The 19,099-nt window shown below is 43.9% G+C and overlaps 1 protein-coding gene across 8 annotated transcripts in view; it reads left to right on the forward strand.

Annotated features, from left to right (window-relative positions):
- The window catches only part of Dlg3 (discs large MAGUK scaffold protein 3), a 69,933-nt gene extending 55,873 nt beyond the window's left edge, over positions 1-14,060 (forward strand). For 4 of the 8 annotated variants that reach the window (XM_045140109.1, XM_045140111.1, XM_045140112.1 and 1 more), the window contains 10 exons: positions 1,197-1,373; positions 1,804-1,879; positions 2,764-2,863; positions 6,377-6,418; positions 7,623-7,673; positions 8,281-8,382; positions 9,039-9,211; positions 10,037-10,146; positions 10,678-10,769; positions 11,846-14,060. In XM_045140109.1, the coding sequence (XP_044996044.1) occupies positions 1,197-1,373; positions 1,804-1,879; positions 2,764-2,863; positions 6,377-6,418; positions 7,623-7,673; positions 8,281-8,382; positions 9,039-9,211; positions 10,037-10,146; positions 10,678-10,769; positions 11,846-11,952 (1,030 nt within the window). In that variant the 3' untranslated portion in view covers positions 11,953-14,060. Of the gene's footprint in view, positions 1-1,196; positions 1,374-1,803; positions 1,880-2,763; positions 2,864-4,634; positions 4,681-6,376; positions 6,419-7,622; positions 7,674-8,280; positions 8,383-9,038; positions 9,212-10,036; positions 10,147-10,677; positions 10,770-11,845 lie in introns of all 8 variants that reach the window. The other 4 variants (XM_004660976.2, XM_004660977.2, XM_004660975.2 and 1 more) reach the window with 3 other exon arrangements.
- The last annotated feature ends 5,039 nt before the right edge of the window (positions 14,061-19,099 follow it).

Raw genomic sequence — 19,099 nt, forward strand, 5'->3', positions numbered from 1 at the left:
TTGCACATGGAGACATAGTGTGTTGGACTCCTGGCTTGAAGCTGGGCCAGACCACCAGGTTGTGGGTAAAAGTCTTTGAACTTACTACTGGGCAGGCCTCTGGCCCATGTATGCTGTTGAGTGATAACTTAAGACAGTCAGAACTTAGATTTCAGGTACAAAACACTGAAGACCTCCATTGGCAGTGACTCCATATGATGAGAGGTTTTACGGGATGAGAATAGTAAACTTCTATTCAAGTGCATTTGTTCCCTGAGCAGGGAGCTTCAGTGTTACATGCCAGCCTAGATGCACCATGATTTGAACTTGGAACTTTGCTTTACATATGCCTCCAAATATCTTCTTCCATTATTATCCCATTGTATTTGAGGTCAGATTGGGTTGGATCTATTTGAAGTCTTTGAACAATTGCTCCTCACCCCCTTTATTTCCAACCTTGGGTCCTAACTTCCAGGGACATCCAAACTGGTCTCATTTTTCTTAAGGCCAGCTAGTATTGCCCCTTCCCCACATTTTCCCACCTTCCCTTTTCTGTCTTTATTTTACTCCATGTTGCACATATCACAAACTGGGTATGTCTTTCCAGAGGAGCTAAGTCTGCCTCAGATTAATTCATCCTGTTTCATTATATGTAAGATAAAGAAACTGGGCCAGAATCCTTCCAGGGTCCCCTGTCAATTTATCAGTGTGGCTCAACAGCAGCCCTAGCATTTGCCTTGGCTGCCTTGGGATCACAAGTCCCTTTCTTTGAGTTTCTGTAGCATTTACCTTTCAGCATATGAGACTGTAGTCAACCCTTTTTCCTATACTGTCTTCAGCTACTTTTCAAATCCCTGGGTACAAACCAAGACAGCCCTTTTGTGGAGCTTGTTCCTAGGATGAGGGTGGGGACTGGGTAAGCAGATCCTACTTTGAACTGACATGGTGTGTCCAGAAGGTGGGAGGAGATGGGATTTGTAAAAGATTTTCTTTTGTGTCCCTTAGGGGAATAGAATGTTTCTTAGAAAAGAAGGTACATATTTACCACTTGGGGACCAAAAGGAGATTACAGTCTCACAGAGAACTCCTCCCTATCTGCTGAGGCTGCTGCTATGCCCATGCTATTGTGTTGGCTATGATCAGGCCTCCTTTCTGGTTACCAGTCTCCAATAATCTAGAGGCAGGATGAACTCTTCATCTTTTACCATGTGTTTCAGGGCCCTGTTTGATTATGACCGGACTAGGGACAGCTGCCTGCCAAGCCAGGGACTCAGCTTTTCTTATGGCGATATTCTGCATGTCATTAATGCCTCTGATGATGAGTGGTGGCAGGCAAGGCTGGTGACTCCACATGGAGAGAGTGAGCAGATCGGTGTGATCCCCAGTAAAAAGAGGTGAGTTGTCATGGTCATTCTCTCTCATCCTCTTGCTGATGTTTCTTCTGTTCGTTCTTTCTTTCTTTTTTTTTCTTTTTTTTTTTTTTGGAGAGTGGGTCTTGTTCTGTAGCCCTGACTGGCCTTAGAACTCTCTAGGTAGACCAGATTGGACTCAAATTCACTGTGATCCTCCTGCCTCTGCCTCCTGAGTGCTGGGATTTCAGTTGTGTACCACGATGTCTAGTTGGGTGTGTCTTTGTTTTCCTATCATACTGGAACTTACTTGAGAGCAGCACATGTGCCTCTTACTATACTTTCTGGTTAAGAGTCTGCATACAGGACATGGTGTTCACTCAAGTACAAGCCAGTGTGGCTGCTGTGCCTGCCATAGCCTGCTGCCAAGACCCTATGCTGGCAGTAACCAGACCTCCTTTTGACTCTCAAACAGAGTGGAAAAGAAAGAACGAGCTCGATTGAAAACTGTCAAGTTCCATGCCAGAACGGGAATGATTGAGTCTAATAGGGTAAGTAGCGACTCACCAGTAAGTCAAGATGTGAAGAGGGGTGAAAGCTGGGAAGCACAAAAGAATGTCTTTTACAGGGGACTGGCTCTGTCCCATTAGGAAATTACCTGCTTTTCAGAAAGCAGAGGGAGTGCTGAAAGTTCACAGTTAATCTGTGGCCCTCCTCACTGAGTATCTGGCTCTAAAGGATATGTTGGAGTTGGCTAACTTGTTGGGGAAGATGAAACCACTCCTGGATATATCCCTGGATTAGAAACCCTTCTTGAGCTTGGCAACCCTAAGCAGAATCTGATCTCATTATCTTGGCAGTAATGCTGGCCCCAGGGCTCCTGCCTGCCTGCAGACCACATAAGGCAGGAGAGTTCTCCAGTCACTGCTTTTTTTTTTTTTTTTTTTGAGACAGGGTCCTACTATATAGACTAAGCTGGCCTTGACCTGACAACAGTCGTCGTGCCTCTGCCTCCTGAGTGCTGGGATTACAGGCTTGCCCCACCATGCCCAGCTAACACTCCTTTTCTTCTATGAGCTTTGCAGGCTAAAGATCTTCTGGAGCAATAGAGGGAGGAGGGGCATAGAATAGATGGCTATGTATCAGTAGAACCTTAGGGCCTATGTCTGGTAAGCTACAGTGACCTTTGTTCTTTAGGAAGTGCCAGTGAGTGCTGTGAGGCTGGACTGTAGTAATCTCTAACATCCCTACATTTTCCTGTAAACATAAATTTCCTCTTACATTAACATTCATTTAATCTCATAGACTCCATTTGTGAGAGATGGTCTTTTATTTAACTCACCATTGTCTCCATTTTAGTTTTTTTTGCATGTTTTAAAATCCATTGTTGTTTTTTTCTTCTGTATTTCCCCTCCATCTTCATGTTCTTTCACAGTCGAGCAAAACGAAACATAAAAAGAGTTTTCGCCTCTCTCGAAAGTTTCCATTTTACAAGAGCAAAGAAAACATGACCCAGGAGAGCAGCATACAGGAACGTAAGTAGCAGCAGAGTCCAAAGAGTAGACTGTCCACAGCCCCATCCTCTTGGTGCCCCTTCCCTTAGGAGGAGTCTGGCCATGGGCATTGTGGCTGCCTGAGTGCCTACCTGCATATATACTCTGTTTATTTGCAGAGTCAGGACAAAAACTGGCCTGCACGGGGAGATGTTGGGCCTTATTTCTCCACCTCTTCAATTGAATTGGATTTTGGAGGCTATGAGGTGGGACTGGTCCCAGGGCTACTCTCCAGGATGTCCCTGGCACCTGTGCTAGAAGTGTCAAACAGAGCTGTGTTGTGGTGATGAGGGATTGTTTTCAGCCAGTGTCAGGGTTAGAAAAGTGGTTTTCCAAGAGAACAAGGTTAAGGGGCTAAGTGTTGCTCTCCTGGATTTTGCCTCTTATGTTTTCTTTTTCCCTAACTCCACTCATTTGTAATAAGAGAAGAGCCTATCATTTCTTGGAGGCTACTGCTGGAATACACATGTGTGCATAAGTACACAGGACATGCACGTGATTCATACTAATGCATTTACAGAACCAGTTTCTGCAAGAAATCTTTCTTGCTTACATGAGCCAACATGGATACCGTATTCAGTATTATAATTAAGATTTATTGAGAAATACAAAGCTGGTTTGGTTGAATAGGCTATAACACTGAGCCATGCTAAGACCTAATTCAATCCTGATAAATCATCCTATCCGTACCATATGCCCCAGAAGTTAGTTGCTCTGACTCTAACCTTAAACACCAGGTCAGGCTTGTGCAATAGATTCTCATTTGTCTCATTGTGGATCGTAAACATCTTTCATTCACTAGTCACTCCTCTGTCCTTTCATGGAGCAAGCTTATCATCCAGGGCTATGGGGACTGGTAGGATACTGACTAGTTCTGACAGTAAATGACCCCTTTTAAAGACTCACTTCATTTATAATCATGGTATGTATGGGTTATGGACCATTTGGAGTGAACTGGGTAGATAAGAGATGTCCTTGTCCAGATGAAGGCCAGGTCTTATTGTCCTGAGTTCACTCAGTGATGGGATAGAGAAAATTGAGGCTGCTTGAGACAGATTTGAGGTGATGTAGCCACAGTTTACTAGATGAATCCCATAACCTCCAGTGGAGTCAACCCTGGAGAGGTGTCACTCTTCTGGCCAGCCAGTGGGATGTGTCTATTGGAAAACTGTTGAAATTGCCTACCTAGTACCTGTTCTCCTTCAGCCAAATTCAAGGCCATTTCTGAGGCCATACTCTTGAGGGCTTGGACAGAGGGAAGCAGTTTTGGTGAAAGCCTCAGGGGAATGGTCATTTTGTCTTCCAACTTGACATGGGCATGTCTCTTTTTATGCACCCATGGAGGGAAATGGTGATTACAGGGAAAAGCAGAGACCTGGGCTCTACAACAAGTTTAATGAAAGCAGGTACTCTTAATCCTAGGAGTATCACCTGTAGTGCCTCGTGAGTATATAACCTGTAGACTAATCAGAAAGCTGGTCCACTACAAGGCCTTCTGGTAACAAGCTGAGTAGCATCAGGACCAGACATCTTTCCTGACCTGGGGTATTCATTTCTGTGGCAGAGTTCTTCCCCTCATTATACTTTGGGGTCTTCATAGGACTTCCTACTTCTAGCACTAATGCTCACCTGCTTCTGTATTCTTCCTTCCCCTTGTTGTTTTTCTCTGTTTTTTCTCTTCTTGATTCTCTCCCTCCCTCCCCTCCCCACCCTTCCCTCCCGTTCTTTCTGTCCTTGCTGTCTGTGAAATCAGGACTTCCCTGGGTTAAGTGACGATTATTATGGAGCAAAGAACCTGAGTAAGTCAAACATACACACCATTGACTATATTTGTGGCATGAATGGAGATAGCGTGGGTGGCGGGATAGTGGATATGGGTGAAGGTGAAGGGTGAGGGGAGGGCAATATTTGTGAGAACTCTGTTCCTGTGGCAGGTGGAGGTAAATGTGGATCCAAATGTCATACTTTTGCTCTGACCCCTGGTACTTAAATCATCCCCAGCATTCATGTCTGTTTTCTTTCTACAACTCCAAGTGGTAGGGCATGAGCTTAGTGCCTCTCTTAAAAGGAAGGTGGGTTTGAGTACATGTCCAGGGTGAGCACTCAGCTGATGTGTACCTGTTGTCAAAGGGAGGGTGCCTGCTAGTTGAAACTTGCTCCCAGTAAACCCCACACCAACGATTTGGGCCTAGAAATTGAAGCTCTTCTAGTCCCTCTAACTTGGAGTAGGGTTCTGTGAACCTCATACCCACCTATTCTTCAGCCATCCCAGCAGGTACAGGGCTTCTGCACAAGGCTGCAGCCAGATGTCTTAAGGGACATGTGTCCTAAGAGATCAAGATAGCCTGGTGGGGTTTCTGTACCACTCAGGAACCATATGATTCTACTGTGCTATCTCCAAAAAAAAAAAAAAAAAATCTTTGGTTGACCTCTCCATTCTGCAAAATAATCCTGGAATGAGGAATAGAAGGTGAGGGTTGCTAAGCAGCTACCCCTGCTCTGTGCACTTCTTTTGATATTTGGCTTCATGGGTGGGCTCTGGCCACATACACTTACCTTCCATACAGGCAGAAGGCACAGAGGCTGCCCTTGGGGACTGTTCAGGGACTGGCCACATGTGGTAACTCAGCCAGTTCTTGGGGGAGGCACAGCATATCATGGTCTGAAACAGCATGACCTTGGCTGAAACGAGCAGCATCTCTCCATAGTTTGATGTGTCCTTATCTCATCTCCATTTGCCTATCATCTCAAGAGGGTTGGGAATGTTTGTGCCTCCTGTGTGCACAGCTCTCTGCATGAGCTTTCTTTGCCCACGCTCAGAGATGGGCAGATCCCAACTGTCTGTGATGAGAGGGCTGTCTTGTCTTAGAGATGTTCTTGTTGGTTAGTTGTCTCTGTGTTTTGACATGTCTGTCTTGCAACGGATGGAGGCACATCCCCCTCACTGCTGAAGCCAAGCTCCCCTTGTCAGGAGTGGTGGCAGAAGGGCCCCACTGAAGGTCAGAGTAGCACCACCAGTGCCTGCTCTACCCATCTAGTGTTCAGTCTCTAATTGTGGGGAGTGCCACATAATTCTGTACTTTGGGGACTTTGTTTAGGGAGGAAACTAATGAATAGCATTTTTCTCCTTGGCTATTCCTGTCTTTTCTTTCTTACCATTCACCTTGGGAGATGAGTGCTAGAGTAGGATTTTGAAACCATGCAAATTAACTGGTTTGATTCAGATAAAGAAAATCCTATGGAAGGAAGGGAGATTTCTAGTACCTAGGGAAGAACTTGGTAGACTGAGTGGGCTCTGGGGGCATGGAGGAAGTAGCCAGTACATCAAGATTGGAGCTGTGCCTCCCAGTTTGTGGCCTGGTATGTGGCAGGCCTCCTGTGGCCTGTGTTGGTTAGCAGCTCGGTGTCTTACTTCTGGTGTGTTTGAGTTTTGTGTTGCATGTGACCTCTCAGTGGTGTGTTCTGAATTGGAGTCTCTTTCTTGTTGGCTTGCAGAGGGAGTGACATCCAACACCAGTGACAGCGAAAGCAGTTCCAGTAAGTGTGTGTCATTCCCCCATTTTGTGTAGCTCTTCCATGTCTCCTAGCCATCATCATTCCAGTGTTGCATGGTTACCATTCCTGCTCAGAGGCTGCTGCTCCTTTTAGCCATGGACACTTTGAGCCCCTGGAGATGCTGTGGCCAGTTAGTTCACCTGGGATAGAATTTGTCCAGTAGATTACAAGCAGTATAGGCCCTGTGGTCTGTCCAGAACATGGCCTAAAAATTTCCTTGGGGTGCTGGGAAGGGTGAACTGCTAACGGTGGATTATAGAAACTGCCAGGTTTGTAGATTTGTTCAGAGACCAAACTACCAAGTGGCTCTTGTGGCACAGTGGTCTCCATCTACTTTTCCTGGTTCCTAGGACCTCTTTGTCTCCTGGCTAGGGTTATATGGTCAGAAAGGAAATTAACAAGTTTTCCTTGGGAGAACCCATGACTAGACTAGAGAAGCCACAATTTGAACCTCATGAGCTTTGATAACATTGCTTTTTTGAGGAGTTACAGTGGGTATAGGCCTTACAAACTCCTTTCAAGGGTCTCGGGATAAGAAGAAGCCCTTTACCAGGTATCCTGTGGCTCCATCATTCCCTGGTACTGCTGTTAGCTACTTTGCAAACTGCAGACATCCAGCACCAAGTGTCTTAGAGACTGTTTTAGGAAGACCCTATCATTGCCAGGCTACATGGGGCTCTACCAAGAGGAGAGAGCAGATTCAGCATTGCTCCTAAAGGGCACCAGAACCTTAGCCCAGCTGTGCACCACTTTTCTAAGGATTTCTTAGAAGTGTGTAGGAAGATTCAGGTAGACCCCTTACCAGGGCAAAATGAGACTACAGCTTTGAGGGCTGGCCTGAGTACCTGGACTCAGGTAAAGGGACTCTGGCAAGTATGTTGTAGCTTCTCTGTGATTTTCTTCAAACAAGTGGGTTACCGAACATAACCAACTATTACCCATAAGAATACTTCGTGAGAAGTTGGGGTGGTCTTTGAGAGGGGGAGGCTTGCTGCGTTCTGGGCTTTGGCCCTTTGCTCAGCAATATTTCGCTAAATAAGATCTGAGCCCTGCTCAGGGCCGGTGACTGACTTTTTGCCCTTCGGTCCAACAGAGAATGAGTGTTTTAGTGGATACTGGATGTGGTGAACATTGTACACAGACAAACAGATCATAAAGTACTAACATGTTACCCTTTGTGTTGCAGAAGGACAAGAGGATGCTATTTTATCATATGAACCAGTGACACGGCAAGAAAGTAAGCCCCCCTTTTGAGAGTCTTGCCTTTGTGCTAGTCTCCCAGTCATGGGGCTCTCAGTGAAGTAGGAGGGTATGGCGACAAGGGTGCAAGGGGAGAAGGAAGGCTTGCCCTATCCAGCCCATGGGCACTTCCTCCCTCGTGTCATTGTGCAAGCATTACCATGCCACCACATACACCTCTTTTGATGCTTTTTTTTGACTGCCAAGATGTCTTCTAAAGAGCAGGCAGATTTCCCCCAGAAGGCAAGGGGAGGTCTGTTTGCAGGGGGGGGGGGCAGCTACTGCTATAAACGGGGGTGGGAACCAGAGCGTCCCTTGGGCAGCTGCCTTGTACAAACCTTGATCAGTGGCTGGACTCCATGTGGAAATTGCTCCTGAATTTGATAGAAGATATCAAGATACTTCTGATTTCAGACTTCCCTGAGATTGAAGATCACCTCAGATTAAAGGCTCTTTAATGTCTCCATAGTTAAAAGCCAGAGAATAGCCATGGTTGCTTCACCCTGAGTGGCAGCTACAGAGCCTCCATGTTATAGCCAGACTCAGAGGTGGGACAGGCTGCCCAATGGGGTCTTTATTCTCTGTCTCATGCTCTCCCTCCCCAGTTCACTATGCGAGGCCTGTGATCATCCTGGGCCCAATGAAAGACCGAGTCAACGATGACCTGATCTCTGAGTTCCCACATAAATTTGGATCCTGTGTGCCACGTAAGAACCTGGGCAGGCCCAGAGGAGTGAGGTTTAGTGCTTTCACAACTGCTGCTCTTGTATTTTATGGAAAGGGTCAGGGACCTGATTCTAGGACCCTTTGTAAGAAAGATGTATCTAGCAGTCTGGAAGAGAGTAGATGCAATGGATGTCCCAAGAGTTGATGGGTTGAGAGGGTTAAGCCATCTAGCTTGGCTGCTTGCTTGTTGCCTTAAAGGGAAGTTTGAGTGTTGATAGTGAGGAATGATTGGATATATGAGAGTTCTAGGTAAAGCATTGTGGAATTTTTTTTTAACATATATGGAGCTGGGGATTGAACCCAGCATCTTGTGCGCTAAGTGGTTTTGATGTGGTTTGAATTGATTATTACATTCATTGACCAAGCTTTGTACTCTCTGACAGGTCTTGTCTTGGGAAACCCCACCTTTCTGGTCCACTTTAACCTAAAGCACATATTTAACACCCTCTATATGAGACCTGGTGATTAGAAGAGAAGTAGGCCAGACAAATTGCTTCCCAAATGTCCCCCCTGCCCTGATTCATCTGAAAAGTATTTGAATAGCCTCATACCCCTCTCATGTGAGAGGGGATAGAGTTGGCTTTTGTGGCCCAGATCATTGCCTTTGGGCCACAAAGTGTTTCCTTTCTTCCTTCAGATACTACTCGGCCCCGGCGGGATAATGAGGTGGATGGACAGGACTACCACTTTGTGGTGTCCCGAGAACAGATGGAGAAGGATATTCAGGACAACAAGTTTATTGAGGCGGGCCAGTTCAACGATAATCTCTATGGGACCAGCATCCAGTCAGTAAGGGCAGTTGCAGAGAGGGTAAGCTGACATGGTCCAGCTACCCATGAGCCTCAGGGAAGGCAAATGCTTGGGCCCAACTTCCACTTGCATCTGTATCCTCCAGCACTGGGCTAAAGCAATGGCAGCTTTGCATGTCACCAGCTCCTCAGTTAGGATGTTAAGATGTTTGTCTCACACTGGAGCATCACCCCCCCATGGCATGGGAACCTCTAGGTAGATGTGACCATTTTGGGGTAACAGAAGCTGTGTTCATTAGACTTTTTTGTCACTATGACAAAACAACTTAAGAGAGGAAAGATTAAAAAAGTAAATGTACATCTAAAAAACAGAAACCTCTTTCTGAAAAAAAAAAAGAAAAAAATGATGAGAGATATATTTTGGCTCGTAGCTTCAGAAGTTTCAGTCTTTCATGGTGAGGAGGGCATAACAGAGTAGATCTGTTTAGGTCTGGGTGGGCAGAAAACAAAGAGAACCTGGTGCTCAGAGAGCTGTCTTTTCCCCCTTTTATTTTGCGACCCGCAGTGCAAGGTATGGTGTGGGTCCCATTCAGACAGTTCTTTCTTCTTAACCCTCTCTGGAAATGCTCTCACAAACATATGCGAAAGTTTGTTTTACCCCTATTGGCACTTCTCAACCCAGTCAAGTTGATAGTCATGATTAATCATCATAGAAGCAAAATGTAGAAGTAGGACCCAGGTACCTCAGCGATAGAATCTCTGGGTCACTCGGGGGGGGGGGGTCCCTGAGTTTTCCCTAGGTAGATATTTGCAATAACTACCATGAAATTTCTTGGTGGGGATGGATAGTCAGAATGGGTGGATTGATATAAGTCTGCTTTTTCAGGGCAAGCACTGCATCTTAGATGTTTCCGGCAATGCTATCAAGAGACTGCAGCAAGCACAACTTTACCCCATTGCCATTTTCATCAAGCCTAAGTCTATTGAAGCACTTATGTAAGTGTTTGTGGGACTTAGTCACATCCAGATAGGATGGGACCCTAGGGGATGAAAAAAACAAACAAACAGAATAAAGTGATTTGTTGGGCAGAAGTTTCATTGATACAAATGGCTCCAGCTCTCAATACCTGTGATTCCTTTTTTTTAATTATTTATTTGCAAGCTGGGAGAGATAAGGGAGAGAGAGAATAGGTGCTCCAGGGCCTCTGGCCACTGCAAATGAACTCCAGATGCATGCACCACTGTGCATCTGGCTTTACATGCACACTAGGTAATAAAATCCAGGTTGTTAGGCTTTGCCAGCAAGTGCCTTAACTGCTGAGCCATCTCTCCAGCCCTCCTTCTGGTTTGTGGGCCAGAGTATGCTCTCTTTCTTCATTGGGCTTTTTGACTGGAAGGGTTAAGGAAAGAGTTAGCCAAGGGATACTTTGAGAGGGCAGCTTAGCAGATTTTCAGAGAACCTGGAACATACCATTGTGTTAAAACATAGGATCTCTTTTGTAACTATTTTGCTTCTGTCTTTGGCAGGGAAATGAACCGACGGCAGACATATGAACAAGCAAATAAGATCTACGACAAAGCCATGAAGCTGGAGCAGGAGTTTGGAGAGTATTTTACAGGTAAGAATCCCTGTGGCCCAGCCAGAGGTTCCCCGGGTCCAAGCCAGATATCAGCTCCTGTCAGGGAGGCATAGGTAGAGCTTAGAATGCCTGCCTGGAGTCTGGGTGCTTTGCAGTCAATGAGCTCAGACTTTTCCAGGCATTCTGCTTCCCTTCTCCAGGCATCCATGGTCTAGCTAGCTTCTAGCATAAACCACTCCCCAGGCACTGATTTGGATGGTTAATTTGTTATCTTCTTGTTCTGGCTAGACTAGGTTCCTTAGTTTCCTTCCCTCCCAGCTCTTTCTCTACCATCTTTTGCCTTGTATGTTTTAGGTGCTGAATAAATGTTTGTTGATGATGATTTCTTGGTGTGGTGTTCAAGTTTTCTGTCTGTGTGTACGTGTCATTGCATGTGTACGCGTGTCTCCTATTTTAGAAAGTCAGATCCTAAAAGGTAGGCAATGTTACTTTTAAAGTAAAGCACTGGATATTTTCAGGGCAGTGTTGAGAGCAAATTTGAGCTGGTGCCACTGGGTTAGCTGGGTAAGGACATGGACACCATGGGTCTTTGGAGTACCCCTTATCTTCCATATCTGTGACCTTGTTCACTGAGCTGACCTCTGTCTGACACACAGCAGATGTGACATCTCCAGGAGCACTGCCTCTTGCCAAAAATTGTGGCTTTCTGCTCTTCCACTGGGTAACTAGGATTTTCCAAATGTTTGAGTTAAGCTGCTTCACAATTACAAGCTGCTGGCTTGTGGCAGCCAAGAACAACACAAGCTGCAGTGTCTGGCATGCAGTGGGTGCTTAATAAACAACTTTTGAATGAATCAATACATTGCCTGTTCTTTGGTAGTTACTCTTACTGTCTTAGAGAGTTGACTTCCAGCCCTGGGTTTAGGGGGACCTGGCCAGCTCTGCTCCTGCCCTAAACTTGTAGACAGTGGATTGGTAAAGTCAAACCTGTGCTTCTGTGAGCATCCATCATGTCCTGGGGACATTGTAGGATTGTTAGGAGAGGCAGAATGGCTGGGATTTTGGGGGTTGGGGATGCTGTGGACCACAGTAATAATTTTTGTTTTCCTCTTTAGCCATTGTACAGGGTGATTCACTGGAAGAGATTTATAACAAAATCAAACAAATCATTGAGGACCAGTCTGGGCACTACATTTGGGTCCCATCCCCTGAAAAACTCTGAAGAATCCCCTTCAACCATTCTCTTGTGAACAGAAGAAATCAAGTCCCTCTTCCCTCCTCCTTCTTCATTCCTGTCCCAATGGGAAGAACAAATGACTACTGTTCTTGTCCCCTTTTTTAGATATGTCAGAGATTGAGTTTTCTAGTCCTGTTCTTTTTTTTTTAATTTTCGTTTTGTTTTAGTTCATTTTTGGGGATGATGCCATCTCACTCATCATGTGACTGTGCCCATTCCTGCATGGACCTTTCCCACGCGCTAGCACAGGTGCAAATCCATCAGAGTTGTTGTTTTCATAAACACTCAGCAGAAACGAAGAGAAGAGAGGAGGACTGATGGAAAGACAGACTCTGGACAGCTGCACGGCTTGTGAAGTGAGCAAAACAGCCCACATGATGAGGTGCTCCTGGGCATTTCTACCCACCTGTACTGCTGGCTTGCAGCTTTGAACGATGCAACATAATGGCGACAGAAAGTATCTTATTTATATATAGATATATATATATATGTAATTTATATAAAATATATAGAAATTATTATATATATATATTATACACTCTCCTATAATATATATATATATTCATACACATTGGGACTAGAAAATCTATGGAGACTTCATCAATGGTACTATGTTATTAGAGAAATACTTTAATTTTCATATTCCAATCAGATGGTATCTTATGTCCTACCTGGTTGGGAAGGGGTTGAAAATGGCCAAGGGCACTCATTCACATTTGGTCATTCTCTGGAGAGCTAAGGTTTGCTCCAGACATGGCGAACAACCTGCAGTCTGAGAGAAGGCTTTGGCTGGGGGCTTGAGGGTTGGAGACATGACCTAAAGCAGCTGCTGCTCCTGCAGGGCAGTCAGTCCTGTGTGGAAAGAGAGAATGGCTCATGACGCTCCAGATAAAATTGCCTATTGTTTTTACCACCTGATGTGTCTGCATGAGAGGTTTCCTTTTTGTTCATTTTTAAGCTGCTGTTAAACCAAAACCATGTTGTGCTACTGTGTCAGCCTTTTCATTATTCCAAATTTTACTTTTACTATTTAAGTGAATGCGTAGAATCCAATTTGCCAGTGTTCTAAAGGCTTGCAAGGTTCTGAAGGAGCCAGGCCTGGGATATAGTAGGTGACCCAGACCTGGCCTTAAAGTCAGCAGAGGGAAAATGAGGACTGGTGAGGGCTGAGAGTAGGAGCTGGGGCTCTGCATTGTCATGCTGGCCCTTCACTGACCTGCTGAGATCATGCTGGACTCAGCTGGGGTTCCTTCATGGGGCCACTGACAGGGACATCAAGGCATTTCCCTCTGGCTCTGTGCTGGAACAGTGGAAGAGCATCAGGCTTGGCCAGAGTTGCATTTGGTTTTTATTTTATTTTTTGCAGCTGCTCCATTTGCCCTACCCCAGCCCCCTCACCAACAGCTGGTAGCTTACTGTTTCTTCAAGAAGAAAGTAGACTTTAATGCTGTAAATTTGAGCTGTAGAGCTAAGACTCGCTTACTGGTGAGCTGTGAAATCTTGTTGCTTTTTCCCAGAGTCTGATGGCAGTGACTGGTCCAGGTAGTTTTTCTCCCGCTGCCAGTGCAGGCAGCAGGTGTGGTCCAGGCCCTACCCCACCCCACTGTGCTCCTTCGAAGCCAATGTGCCTCCCTCGCCTCCGTGCTGGAGGGATGATGCAGGGGAGAACATAGAAATGCTTGGCCCTCAACTGGGTTAGCATCAGTGCAGGTGACGCAGTGTTGAAGACACTTTTAAGCACTACCAGCCACATTCAGGAACTCTGTTCACAGGTATCCTACCAGCATAATGAGGCTAACTCTAAAGTGTGGGGCCCAGAGTGAGGGGAAAGAGAGGGCAGCAGCTTTCCCTTGGGCAGTACACTGGATTGAAGGCAAAGAGGGATAAAGCGATGGGTGATTGTGACTTTGATGAGGGGGGTGAGCAGGGAGTGTTGATTGTCTGGTGGTAACAAAGTGACATGTCTGAATGATGCTCATCCCTTCCTCCCAGGGAATAAAAGCAAAAATTCAAAGTAAGCATGATAATAGTTGGTTTACCAGTGTTCCTTCCAAGGAGACATATATTTTTTAATAAATGATAGTTGCAATGAACCATGGCTCAGAGACCTTCTTGAAGTAGTGAGCAGGACTGGTGGGGCCCAGTAGCAAAAAGAATGTCCCAGACCCATGCTTGGTGGTGATCAGCAGGCTAACCATACTGTCCTTGGGAAGGGTGTGATCCTAAGGTGATACCAGATTCTTTAGAAAGCTTGTAATTTGGTCTTCTACCCTAGCCCTGATGATACTTTCAAACAGTACTGGCTGGATAGGGGCCAGGTCCTTGGTGGCAAAATGCTGATACTTTTTTAGAAGATATACAAGGTGGGAGATACTGTTGCAGCTAGAGAAACTAGGGGCCAGCCTTGCAGCACAGAACTGAGAGAGGAAAAATGGTAATAGAAAGCTGCCTGCCAGCTACCATTTTCCCACAATGGGATATGATGGACCAAGATCACCTAAGGTAAAGTCTCCCCTGTTACTCTCTGAAGCTGGCAGAAGTGCTTATGTTTCAAGCAAGTATTTTTGACATGGTTGATGCCATTCTGCTTGTGGGAAGAAGCCTCAGGTGGTGCTGCCATAGTTGAGGTTGAGTGAAACCCAAATGAGTGCCTGGTGTGTGTGTTGAGCTCCAGGAAGGATGATTGCCTTCTTTTGTTTGTGGGGCCTCATAGTATGTGGAGTGTTTGCCTCTCTGTATTCTCTCATCTGCTAGAAGGCAGCGTAACAAAAGAGAGTCCTTAAAGAGACTCTGCTGTCATAGCTAATGTACCTCCTAGAAGAATAGGAAGACAATTGAGTCCCAGAATGAGAAGACAACTGAGCAACTTGGAAACACCATAGGGAGATGACAGGCCCCAGTGTGTGCTGTGTCTGACTGCAGCAAGGGCCCTCTCCCAAGGAGTGAGACGAGGGTCTGCTTAGGTCTGCTGCTGACTCTTCAGCCAAGCCTGACTAAAATTTATCTCTCACAGGAAGAACCTTGAAATTATCAGACCTCAAAATATCCACAAGATGATACCATTAACTAAAATACTGGATACAAATGACCAACTTTATCTTAATTCAGAAGTACTTCTAAAATTTGCTAATGAAAGTATAATCTTTACTTGAAGCAAATATGGAGTGAAGCTAATATAGTGGGGTTGAGCTATAGGATTAGGATGACCTAAGTAGAAAAAAGAAAAAGAAAAAGAAAAAGATGGGGGCTGAGGATGAGCCTTGGGTCGAAGCAGAATGAGTTCAGAACTAATGACCACCGGAGCTTTTAATGCAGAGACAATGCTTGTTTCATGCCAAGCACTGGAAGCCACAGTAGCAATGAGTTTAGAAGTTCCAAGGCATTATCTTTCTTAAAGTAGCCAGCAAGTTAATGCTGACTGTAGCAAAGATCTGGAGACTTGATTCCCCATGTCTGCACTGTGTTTAGTCTTGCTATACTCAAGATTTTTCTGTCAGCCCCATTTCCATTTGGGATTTCGTTCTTTTGTAAAATTCTTCTTTTTGACAATTTCATATTTGTATACAATGTATTTTGTTCATATTCACCCCTTATACTCTTTTATTTTCCTCCTATTCGTGCTAAACCCCTTCTTCCCAAGTAGTATCCTTCCTATTTTCATGTCTGCATAAACATGTTTTTTTAATTGCAAGGGCAATTTACCAGTAGATAAACCACCAAAGCACGTCACACTCCCTTTCCCCCAACAACCAGTAACTGCTATTAGTTTCTCTAAGAGGAGTAGGATCACTTACGCCCCTCCCTGTTCGATTCTATTTAGGATTTCATGGCCTCAGTTCCACTAATCTCTTCATCCTCAGTCATTTCCTTGGTGCAACTTAGGACACTGTATTATTATTGTAAATGATTTATGTAGCTTATATTTCGATTACCTCAAAAGTTTCATCCCTCTATTGTCATGTTTAGGGGTTTGCAATAGAGAAGCAAGGCAGACTGTTTCCTGGACCCAAGATTTTATTTTATCACCAGGAGAAACAGGTAGAATTTGATCTGCTGAAATGTATAAGCTAAGTGGGTTAGTTAAGGAGAGGACTGGCATCGTCAGAACAGTGTGCATACTCATGATTTTGGCAGGGAAACAAAAAGATCAGTAAAAAGTGAGCCCTAGCATACAAAAGAATGATTTTACCCCATTGAAAGGAAACAAGAACTTATGTACAGATCTAGCATAAAAAGGAATATGCCTAGAACTATATAACCCAGAACAAGGGTTGTCTCAGCTGATCACAGAGTTGTCAGTAAGCTATTTTAAAAGGCTAATGTATGGGCTGTGGAGATGGCTCAGTAGTCAAAGGTGCTTGGTTACAAAGCCCACTCACAAAACCCATTCCCTAATACCCACAAAAGCCAGATACAAGAAATGGCGCAATCATCTGGTATTCATTTGTAGCTAGTGGCAAGAGACCTTGACATGCCTATACACACAAACATACACTCATGCAAATAAATAAGTAAAATGTTTTTTAAAGGCGAATATTGATGTATGGCTTTTGGAGACCAGGAGAAAAGGGATCAAGAGAGAGTTACCCACATATGCCAGGCCCAGATATTCAGCTAGGATGAGCCTTGCCATCAGACTTAGGTGTGTAAGGGTCTCAAGGGGTTGACTCAGGAAGGGACAGCCCACCCAGGTGTGCTGAGATGAGGAAGAAGCAAGTAGCTGCTACTGGAGAGTGTTGCTTGAAGACATCTTGGATGATATGAGTCCTAGTCCTGCCAAAGCAGGTAAGGTGGCATCCATGTTCTCCTTGGGCCTTTGTCTCTCACTGACTGCCTAGAAAAAGCTGTTCTTCTGTTTCTCCTGCATTATAGCCCAAGTATTTTTTTTTTTTTTGCTTTGGACTTGTAACATTTAGCTGTCTACATTTGCTGGAGTTGGTCACTGAAGTACAGATCTCATCACATTTTGTACATAATAAAAGTTGTGGCTTCTGGGAGCATGAGCTTTTGGTTCCTTTTTGGCCAAGCATTCTATGTTGCTAGGAAACTTACTCCTAGTGTCTATTAACAATGAAACTGAAGAGGCAGGAAGGTAGCTCTTCAGGAGAGAAAGATAATTGACAGATCCATTAGGAAATAAACTCCTAAATCATATAAATCCATTAGCCATTGTTATCTGTATCGTGTGTGTGTGTGTGTGTATTTTCTCTGTATCACACATGACATGAACATGTAACATAATAGGAGTATCATATCTAAGGTTGAGAATAGTAACTATCAGGCAGTAAGTGAGAAAAGAAAGTATTGTCAATAGAAGTAAGAGAAGAAGGCATTCTTAATTTGGATAAGAAGAGTTAATTGAAAATTTTCTAAATATGAAGATTTGGCATAGATAAGGTAGGAAGTATAAGAAAATAACATTATTTTTATTGGAAACTAAATTAGAATTGAGGTTTGCAGTAGACAGCCTCACCTTCTTGGGATGAACCTCCAGATGAGATACAGTTTATGGGAGGGAAAGGGATGCATTTGACACTTACAGATCCAGGGGAACATTCTATAATGGCAGACGAAGATGGCCTGCTTTCACAGATCCAAACAGAGAGAAAAACCACCACCAAAAAGTCAGCAAGCACACGCTTTAGGAACTCCAGGCAAAGCTCAAGCACTTTGGATGTCTTTAGACTGGAATTCGAAATCCACTCCCACACCTTAGGGCTGGACCCTAGGATCCACCTACAGTGACACCTCCAGCTTGGTAGCTGGGGATCTAAATTACAAACTTTAATAAAATCATGAATATATTGGGGGGCATTCACTCAAACTACCACAAGATTAGTCCAATTTTTATATATCAAGCAATGTTTGACATATCTTGAACAATTTAAAATTACTTAAACATGAAAGAATTCAAGAAATTAGCCAGTTTCGAAGTTTTTAGTTATCAGGTTTAAAAATTCTTTGTAATAGTTTTTAATTTTTAAAAATATTTATTTCAGAGGGAGAGAAGGAGGCAGATAGAGAGAATGGGTGTGCCAGGGCTTCCAGCCACTGTAATCGAACTCCAGATGCATGTGGCACTTTGCATCTGGCTTACATGGGTCCTGAGGAATTGAACCTGGATCCTTTGGGTTTGCAGGCAAATGCCTTAACTGCTAAGCCATCTCTCCAACCCTGTAATAGTTTTTAATATAGATGACGGTCATGTTTTACTTAGCACAGAGATTAAAGCAGGTATTAGATATAGAATAACTAAGGAAAGTTTCTGGTTGAAAAGGTAAAAGCTTTGGTTACACTAACAATTTATTGGTGTCAATTGTTAACTATTTTGAGTATTAACAATCATAGGCACAATTAAATTTTGTATACTAGGCCAAATTTTATAATTAGATTTGAATTTTTATTAATTAGAATAACTTAAAAATATTTTTATTTATTTGCAACGAGAGAGAGATAGAAGAGAGACAGAGAAAATGGGGACACCAGGGCCTCCAGCCACTGCAAACAAACTCCAGATGCATATGCAACTTTGCATCTGACTTTATGTGGGTACTAGGAAATCAAACTTGAGTCATTAGGCTTTGCAGGCAAGGGCCTTAACCATAGGGCTATCTCTCCAGCCCCAAGAATAAGTTTTTTTATTTAACAGAGAAAAGTTTTACTCAATGGGAAAACACACAAATTTAGCATTTCGATATAATTTAAGCATGGGCTTTAAACGTCTCATTTAGTGAAAGATATAACTTTAAAATATTTCTTTTAAGTTATTTTTTATTTTTATTTATTTATTTAATTTTTATTAACATTTTTCATAGTTATAAAAAAATCCCATGGTAATACCCTCCCTCACCCCCCCACACTTTCTTTTTTTAATTTTTATTAACATTTTCCATGATTATAAAAAAATATCCCATGGTAACTCCCTTCCCCCCCACTTTCCCCTTTGAAATTCCATTCTCCATCATATTACCTCCTCAACTCAATCATTGTACTTACATATATACAATATCAACCTATTAAGTACCCTCCTCCCTTCCTTTCTTTTCCCTTTATATCTCCTTTTTAACTTACTGGCCTCTGCTACTAAGTATTTTCTGTCTCACACAGAAGCCCAATCTTCTGTAGCTAGGAT

Source organism: Jaculus jaculus, chromosome X, assembly GCF_020740685.1.
Source record: "Jaculus jaculus isolate mJacJac1 chromosome X, mJacJac1.mat.Y.cur, whole genome shotgun sequence".
Lineage (NCBI taxonomy): Eukaryota > Metazoa > Chordata > Mammalia > Rodentia > Dipodidae > Jaculus > Jaculus jaculus.